General features: G+C 38.0%; 1 protein-coding gene across 1 annotated transcript in view; it reads left to right on the forward strand.

The window, feature by feature from the left end:
• znf608 (zinc finger protein 608) overlaps positions 1-9,447 on the forward strand; it is a 40,194-nt gene extending 30,747 nt beyond the window's left edge. Inside the window, exons 7-10 of the mRNA XM_057832198.1 lie at positions 2,227-2,276; positions 2,382-2,532; positions 2,619-2,675; positions 6,415-9,447. Of these exons, the coding sequence (XP_057688181.1) occupies positions 2,227-2,276; positions 2,382-2,532; positions 2,619-2,675; positions 6,415-6,434 (278 nt within the window). The 3' untranslated portion in view covers positions 6,435-9,447. The remainder of the gene's footprint in view (positions 1-2,226; positions 2,277-2,381; positions 2,533-2,618; positions 2,676-6,414) is intronic.
• Positions 9,448-10,051: the final 604 nt, after the last annotated feature.

Consider the following 10,051-nt stretch of genomic DNA (forward strand, 5'->3'; position numbering starts at 1 on the left):
ATGCATGGCTGAGCCGAACATGGCACGCAATGCAGATTTTCTTCAATACTGGAGGAGCCGATGGACATCTTATCCAAACCTCTTTCACTGGCTAAGAAATTCTTGTGCATGCTGGCATCGTTGGTTCCATGCGAGTGTGTGTTGTCCACAGGTGAAATTGCTTGTTTAAAAAAAAAAAAAAAAAAAAAAAGGGATCAATGTTTTTGACCTATGTTTTTGAATAAAATTTCATCAGAACAAAAAGTCCACAAGCATCCTTATTCACCCATTCATTATTACTTACATTTTCACATTATAATATATATTTACTTAATTTAAAGATATGGAATAATGCAATATGAATGCAAAGATTGAAATGATTTGATTTTACATGCTAAGTCTTTAATTCAGTGTCAGTCTGTCAAGTGCGTTGCCTGTAGGGATTTTTTATGTCCAGCAGGTGTCAGTATTCAATGACACAGTATTCACACTGTGTCAACACAGTGTGTCACTGTGTCGACACGCTTCATGAGGTCTCACGAACCCATCACTAGCACAAAGTACAACCAAAAGTACTGGGGATCAAAAATGCAAGGTTCAAACAAAACTTACTTTATCGGAGGGACTAATACACGAGGACTTGGACAGGACTTCGACATTGACATAGACAATGACGCAACAAGGAGTGAAAAGAAACTGGGAGCTTATATACACACACACAGACAAGGGGTAACAACACAACGAGGAGCAGCTGAGCACAGGAGGATGCAGATTGGAGGATACACTAGAAGGCACAACAGGTGAAATCAATGGGCAATCACAGGGACAAGTCACACTAGGAGAAAACCAACACAAAACAGCCAGCTTCGTCAGGTTTTTATCATTTATTTCAGAACTTGTGCAACTCAACACACCTGATGCCCGCTGCAGTTGACGGTGTCCTCAACAAAACATTAAAAGAGAAAGTAATATCTCAACCGGACTTCTCCCTCTCTCTGTCACGTCAGCAATGTGGTGTGTTCAGGTACAGCACGCAAAACACGTCCGCCACATTAGAACCTGATTCGTTACATTATTACAGGAATTACTGTATGATTATTATTATTTTATTATTCCGGTTTTTATCAATTTTTTTTTTTGCTTTATTTGTGTAATTGCCATTTGTAATAGTACCAGGTGTATTTCTTAAGGATTTAGTGTAGGTTTTCGCACTGTGGAACGAATAAATGAAATTATAATGTATTCTTATGGGAAAATCCTGCTCGACATACGACCATTTCGACTGACAAACACGGTCCTGGAACGAATTGACTTCGTATGTAGAGGTGCCACTGTACTTGGGCCGTGACCAATACCCAATGAGAAGTTAACACCCAACTGTGCTGTTTTCACTGTACAGGAAGTCCTCAAGTTATGACCGAGTTCCGTGCCTTCGCTGGCGACATAACCCGAATTTCCGCGTAAGTCGGATTTCACTTTTAAAGTCGAAATTAACGTCAAATACTATATTTGAAAAAAACTAAAATACGGTAACAAATTGGGTGCATGCATTCTTCAGGTCGCAACGACGTGGTCCCTAAATGCACCACCCTAATGACTGGGGAGAGAGGGTGAGGTGCGTGAAGGCTGTTGTTTTGGTTACGTTTTTGTAGTTGTCTTCCATGCTTTGAGTTGCAAATCAACCATTGAAAACTTTAACCATGGTTGTTTTCTTCAATAATAACAAGAATATTTCGTTGATGAGCAATTTTATCATGACGATGACAAGACGATAACGAGTAAAAAAAACGTGTCTTCGGAGACTAAAACATAACGAGACCATTGACTGTTGTCGTTTGACGAGACAATAATGAGACGAAAATGCGTTGGAAATGAAATGATAGTTTCTGTCATCTGTTCACAATGTGTGACATTTTCTTAACGTGTGTGTAGTTAGCCTGCATCGTAGCAGTGTTTGGTTGTGTCACTTATGTGACAGGGTTGGAGTTTATGCGATTTGCTGGTTTCTAATGCGGTACCAAAAGCTGGATATCAGCTCTGTGGAAGGGAATTGTGTAAAATCTAAACTAAGGTTTAGAGTTTAACTTAAAATTGATTCCTGCTGTTGTTGTTTTGCGTATAAGGCAAATTGGGGATTGTCAGATCCTGATATTGCGTCTTCCAAGAAAGTAGCACACAAGTAAGAGATTTGGGACACCAACCTTGTTTTGGGAGCTATAGACTGAACCTTGAAAAATATCTCTACAGGCTTCCACTACCCTTTGTATGGCAAGACAGCGGGAAGAGAGGACGCCGAGGTGAGTTTCATTTTTTCAGACAAGAATGAGCTGACCGTTGAAAAACAACTTTAAAAAGTGTCTATGTAATTGCGTGTGTGTGTGTGTGTGTGTGTGTGTGTCCAGCCCGATGAAAAAGGTTCTCTCGAGGCACAGCGCGAAGTCGACCGAAGTGACCGAGGCCATGCAGTGTTGGGACGACACCTGCACACACACCATCACACACACCTGGGACTCACTTACAACCTGGTCGCAGGTCAATACGATATCTACCCGGGTATGGACTAAACAACAACGCCACATAGGCTACATACGCAACACAGTGCACGCAAAATTCAGAAACATTGACTGTTTGTGTTGAAGGTTTGAGCTCTCGGTCTCTGGTGTCTGGTCCGCAAGTGTCAGGACGAACATCAGCCGGTACGTTTCTCACACGTTATCATCTCATCTAAATTTGTATATTATTCCTATCCATCATGCAAACCAAGATAAATGCGTAGGTTTTTGGGAGCACAGCATTAGCGTTTTGGTTCATATGTTGAAAGGAACGTTTCCAACCTTTTTTCTACACCAAGCGATGCTACATCTTGTCATCCAGTTGACTTTTTACAAAACCCCTGCCCCGCTTTAGTTATGGTTGCTGAGCTGACAAAGAATCAGGAGGAAGAATTATTGTTACATTTGGTATTTTTCCAGCGCGTGTGTTTTAATGGGTCAGCGCCAAAAAAGCTTCAAATTAAATTTTGCTGCTTCGATGATTCGTTCCTGAGAGTGGCGATGTAATGGTTTGTTTTGAAAGTGTTGAATTCAGTTATATAAAGGGAGGATCCACTGCCTCTAACATGGCTGAATCTAGCTGCTCCCCGTTAAGACCAAAATAAGGCTGTAAATTTTTGTTTAAGCTAGTATATTTCTTCATGCATTTGTCATTTAATATTGAATTTGTTAAGAGAATTGTAAATTGAAAAACAAAAAAAAGTTAGCATTTTAAAAGCATTTAAGCTAGCGGACCTTTCCTATGCAAGTTAGGTTGATTCAATCTATTAAATTTACACATCAATTTGACTAATTAGACATTTAATTGTTTTGTGTTGTGTTTTATCCTTGAAATGTGTGCCATTTTGCTCATACAGTGATTCCTCGCTACTTCACGCTTCAAACTTGGGCCCTCAGTCCATTTCTGATTTATTTTCAACATCAAAATAAATACTGTATATAAATAAATAAATGAATAAAGATGAGCTGTCCCGAGCCAATCGCGTAGTCTCAGGGGCCGTTTACATGGTGACTCCCTGAGAATACGAACAATTTCAAATTTGCATTTGCATTTGCGTTTGAACAATGTCGCAATTCCGCATGAAAACGATGTAGTATTCATGCCAAGCCCTAGGGGGCAGTGCAGATTTACCGGGCGACAGAGAATGATGCACTTTGACCCCACCAAGCTCCCTCAGCCCGGAAAAAAATATGCCCGCCCATTCGAAGCGATGTCATTTTTCTTTTGTTCAAAAAGGCACAAAAATTGAAACGTTCAACATATTTAATTTAAAAATATTATTAAAACAGTCAATTAAAGCTGACATTCCGCCATATTTGCTGTTTTTAATATTTAGTAGCAGCGCTGCGCACGCCCAATGTGACGTGTACGAGTGCTGACGTTAACACCGCGGTCTCGCGCGGCAGGAGCCTTTGATATACATGCCGAGGAAGCCCCCCTCAACCCCCCGCAATCGGATTCTTTCACTTTGGAGGCAGGATTCAGAATTTTTCGTTTTCGCCTTCCGTCTTCGCCGGCACCATATGCACGCGAGGCGAGTCCGCAACTCAGTCATTGCGTCTTTGTGTCACAGAGTCGCCATGTAAACTGCCCCTCACTCTCCCTCCCTGCCCTCCCTGCCCTGCTCTTTGTTGTTCAGGCAGTGCACTGAAATTGCTCATTAAAGTTAACGATGATTGACAGATGTTAAAGTTTGATCTTGCCAGATACGCTTGGAAGCCGAAACGCGTCAATCATCGTTTAACTTGTTAAACAGTTGCTGTGGCAACTCATTGTAAATGAGCAGCTTGAGCGGATTTGAGTGGACTCACTCAATGAAGCATTTGATAAGGACAAGCATTTTTATACTTTATTCATGTTTAAAATAATTTGGTGGGACAGTAACATGTTTAAAACTTTATTTTAATTTTCATTATAATTATTACATTTGAAGTGCTTAAAAACTATTTATTAAAATTTAAATATACATAATAGTTTTTTTAAAATTCTAATTTAGGAAAAAAGGTGAAAAAAACATGTTTTTTTATGTATCTTTTTCCAGTGCTAAAGCTGAATAAGTACATTGAACGCACAATTTTTTTTTTTCCCTGAGGGGCGCTACTTCACGGTTTTTCACTTATCGCGGCGGGTTCTGGTCCCCCTTAACCGCGAAAAACGAGGGATCACTGTAGTTGCGTACGTGTTTTTGTTACAGCTTTACATAGCATCAAAAAAGTGAAGGAAGAACTTCAACGGAGCACAAAGTGTCTTGTTTGCTGAATAATATCACATTTAGTATTTTAACTTGAAGGAAGAACTTCAAAGAAGCACAAATTGTCTTGTTTGCTGAACAACGTCACATTTGGTAACTTATAAACTATGGCTGCCGAAGTTTTTTTCTTTTTCAAGTATTCTGTAATGCATTACATGCTACTCGATGACTCGATTAATCCAACTAATTGACTAACTGAAAGATTAATTGATTACCCAAATCATCAATAGCTGCAGCCCTAATTCATAATTTTTCTTTTAATTGGTCATGAAATATGTGTCGTCATCTTCTGTTCATTTAAGAGAGTGGTTCCTAAACAGGGTTTGATTGAACTCCAGGCGTTTGGTGAGTAAGTCTAAGGAGTTCGGCAAAGTTTAAGAACCCTATTTTCATTCGCTGACAAAAGGCAAAGTGTTGCTTTAGACTAGGTTTTGGACTGCCCTCTAACTAATGAGAAAAGAAACTGGTTTGCTCAGTGGAAGGTTGACTCACACTTTGTATGAGGAAGTATAACAGACTTACAAGCAGCGTGGACTGGATGGATCATAAGAAACATTTGTATCATTTTATGGCATGAAAATAGTATATAATACAAGGGTGCAAAAATAAAATGAGAATGTAGACATGAAAAGAAAAAAGGAACAGTCATTTCATTTTCAAACGTGAAAATTTACAACAAAATTATTTGTAATAAATTTGAAATCTGAACTGAAATTTGCATCAGTATTAGCATGATAGCTTAGCTGTATCGTAGAAATTAAACACGTGCAAAACTGTTGGGGTTTGGTACCCTTAGCAAAGTAAAGAACCACTCATTTAAGAGAATTTTAAAAAATCTGTAAAAAGAGAAAGTCGACTATCATTGCCCTGACTTTATTTTGTAAATTAAGTTGTAATGTAATTAGTTTGGAAGTAAAGTCACAGTAGGGCTGCAGATATCGATTATTTTAGTAGTCAATTAATCTATCAACTACTTAGTTGGAATAATCAAGTAATCGGATTAGGAACATTTCTTACATTGCAGAATAAATTTTAGGAGATGTAAAACAAAGGCTTGCTAAGACTGCACTTTCAAAATAGCATTAACACAAAATAAAATTCCTAAGTGTTTCTTCAAATTATGCAGAATATCTACTTTCATTTAAAATTGAATAAAGATACTAAAGCTTAGCCTCAAATGGTATTAATAAAGTAAATAAATGAGGATCTAAGCACAACAAAAGAACAATTGGCTAACTTACATAGCAAAAGTCCGCTAGTTTAAATGCTATTTATATATTTTTTATTACAATACTCTTAACAAATAATTCAAACATGTTCCCACATAAAAACAGCTCAATTGACCTAAAATCAAAATTACGAATGCATAAAAACCATTAGCTTATGTTGGTCTTAACAGTGAGAAGGTGGATTCTACCATGTTAAATGAGTTATGTCATATTCAGTGTTGACACTAGACAGCAGTGTATCCACCCAAATCAATAAAACTAAATGCAAACACTTCGAAAACAAACCATAATAATGCCACTCTAATTAAACGAATAGTTTTAAAAAATAATAATTAGTTGTTGCTGCACTAACTCACAGTTTTATACATTATATTTAAATATTTGTATGTTATGGTCCCGCAGACGGTGAAGTGAAGAAGTAGCGACATAGCAGAATGAGAAGACTCACACATCAAATCTGCGGTGTTTCTTGGTGAAGCCTTGCGGCGAGAGGCCAACGAGATAAACATCAAGTATTATTTCTTACTAGCGCTAGCTATAGTACAAAAAGCTTTTGTACTGCGCTGGAAATGGATTTCGGGAAAGGAAAAAATGTACAGGGGTGTTTCTAAACGCACATTATTGTTCTGACTGAATGTACTGATGATGAAGCTAACGATGATGACGCTACATTTGTATTGCTAATTGCTAACTGTACGTGTTGATTGTATCGTCTCATGTGAGCATAGCCCTTCTTAATGCCTCTGTACATAGCATCCGGAGTCATGAGCTCGTTAGCATGTGTTCACCGCCATTGGATGCGTGGTAGGAAAGGGCAGGGCTTTGGGGGATGCTGCAGTAATGACACCTGGGAATTCAGAGTTTCTAATGGAAAAAGTAAGCTGATTGAACAAGAAGTAGTCACGTGATGTCATAAAACAATGGCGACAGGCCCCCAAAAAACTATCAACGCAGTATTATTATTCACTGAAAAGTTTTGAGATAACCAAGACCTCACCAAGTGGGATATCCCAATTTTGATTATGTCAAAAATACCCCAAGAATCAAGACGCTAAAAAACACTCGCCATTGACTCACGCTAGCTTATCCACTACTGAGCCCTTAAAACAAATACCTGACCAACTTCATGAAAGTTGTTGAAATCAACTCCACCGACTTAATTAAACCCCCACTAACTTGAAGATTAATGTAAAAAATTCTGAACTTCCCCTTTATGGCAAAACACTTCCACTTTTGTCCACCCTTGTCGCTAAAATCGACCAAAACTGAGAGTTACAAAGTGTTGCTTTAAAGCGCATCAATTTGCCTGAGTCAAAAAAAAAAAATTCACATCCAAAATGTAAAAATAGTTATTTGACCATTTGACACTGAAAAATAAATATGAACAAAATTAATACCGTATTGGCCCGAATATAAGATGGTGTTTTTTGCATTGAAATAAGACTGAAAAAGAGGGGGTTGTCTCATATTCGCGGTCTAGACATTATACCCATTCACAACGCTAGATGGCGCCAGATATCATTCAAGTGATGTTCTGTCATGAAAGATATCAGCTACTCTCAAGTTTTACCAGTTTGCATTATTTTATTGCAATATTTTTCCTTATTCAGATTTGTTTCAAGACTACAGCTACAGTTAGACTTCACTTTGATTGTTAATGCAGTTATTGCAATTTTGTTGTGCTACAGTTAGACTTCACTTTGATTGTTAATGCAGTTATTGCAATTTTTTGTTTTATCACAATAGATTGGTTTATTTACATTTCAAAAACCACAAGCCATTCATTAACGAATGTGATTGCACTTTAGTTTACATATTTAAATGTTCAGATATAATGATTTGAATGAGGCAAAATAACATGGTTTTTCTCTCAAATATATTGTTATAATCGTTTGTTTCGGATGTACTGTAATTATTTTCTGTATAAAAATTAATTTGGTGTTCAAAAAGTCTTTTTTCAAACTTGAGTCTTGAAAAAGAGGTGGTCGTCTTATAATCAGGGCCGTTTTATATTCGGGCCAATACTGTAAATAATAATACATTCAAATTGATTAGCAACATGAACTCACGAGGACAATATGCCAAACAATTTGACCGAAAAAACCCCCCAAAATTAATAAACAAAAACAACAGTGTCATTAGAAAGAGGGACAGTTTTTATTTATGTGGCAGGCAGTATTAGTTCCTTTGCTATGGTGTGGTGTTATTTTGCAATGAGCAACTTGGTATGCCACCTTATATGATGCTAACAGTGCTCACTGGTTGACAGATATAACACTGACAAAGCAGGACGATTGTTGGCAATATTCAGCACGTTTTTCGCTGGTAGAAAAAAAAAAAATCAAGCGGCTTTAAGTGATGTCTTCTTTGATTTGGCTTCCTGCTGTCTGCTGCAAACATTTTTAGACACAATAAACAGACTGGTCTTTCCTCATCTCCCTCTGTATTAAAAGTCAACGCCAAAAGCCAAACGTTAAATACACTTAGTCGTATTTCCTCATCTTAGCTCTTCATATCTCCAGCGCTCTTTGCTGTGTGCTCTTGTTTGGTTCGAAAATACACACTCTGAAAATGAGAGCGCCAGTGCCACCCACTGAGTGGATGTGCAATTACACTTTATTCTAGTACGGCGAAAAAATATGTTCCCCGAGGTCACATGAGCCACCCCTCGGGAGGTGGAAGGGGGAGGGTGCCCACTATTTGAGTGTACTGCATTAATCAGACGAAGGTGTTTTTTTGTCTTTTAGGTGAAACTTCATTGCTGCACTTTGTTCAAAACACTTAGATAACCGTACAGTACAAGAACATAATAGAATGTGTGAATGTGAGTCCTGCAAATGCATTTATACAGCCAGTGAGATTTGAAGTTAGCTTTCATCCACTCGCTAATAAATCCAATGGCAAGAACTTGAAAACGGGAGTCCCACAAAGCAATGCTGTTTTCCTGCCCCGGTTTTCCTCATGACCTTCCTCCTCCAATGAACTACCTGAGCCTGTCATGTTGGATTTGAAGTGATTTATGGATATGAAATATAATATATGGTGCTGCTCTTTGACATGAATTCCCACCCTCTCCGTTGCTCTCACATCAATAATATTTAAAAGTAGCAAAATGTAATGAATCCAACTTTAAATGATCATGTACTGTGTTATGATGTTGTGTGTCCTCCAGCAACGGCTCTGCCTCACTCCATAAAAATACAAACATGATACATACATACATACTACTTGAACATGGTGATACAATATCTGTTTACAAAATGCTACCGAGGGGGACTGTTGTCATCATCCAGTGGCGTATTCAACGAATATAAATTCATAGATTCCCATTATCGCTCTGACATTGACATGGAAATCGCTGTTGCTTTTTTTTATACTGTATATGCCTTAATTCATATGTTCGGCAATCATGATTAAAGGACGTTTATATATATATATATATATGTAAATGTCTGCTTTCTGTATTTTTTTCAACCTATAACATGTCATCTCCGCCTACCGTCTCGTCGAAGGCGTTGGTTTGCATAGGGGCATAACACTACGAACTTTTCAGGATGCTGAATTGTCCCCACCAACTTTTAAGCAACCTTATATGCATGATATAATGGGTTCAGTTATATAGGTCATTTAGATTGTATTCCCATATGTTGTAAGGATAGAATTGAGCCTACCATGATAAAGTGAATTATTTTCATTATGTTCAAACTTACATTTACTCACTTGCTGAATGTGCCGGTCCATTTTTTCTTCCTATATGCACATTTAAGTGGCTGATGACTTGGCCCACCCCCGACACACACACGCACGCTCACACATAGCCCTGACAAAAATACATGTCGACAGCATGTCGCCCCTTTCAAAGAAGGGAATATTAGAAGTTTTTTTCGGCCAGCAGCAGCCACTATAAGTAATGTAACGGTATGAAGCTGCTTAAAGAGAAGTGTCCTTCTGTTTGTGTTTTCTCCTGTTAACGTAAATTAAACTGTGAGAAATGTAGTGAACTCTGCTGTAAACTATAGAAATTGAAAAACGTTAGCAA

The sequence above is a fragment of the Corythoichthys intestinalis genome, chromosome 3 (assembly GCF_030265065.1).
Source record: "Corythoichthys intestinalis isolate RoL2023-P3 chromosome 3, ASM3026506v1, whole genome shotgun sequence".
NCBI lineage: Eukaryota > Metazoa > Chordata > Actinopteri > Syngnathiformes > Syngnathidae > Corythoichthys > Corythoichthys intestinalis.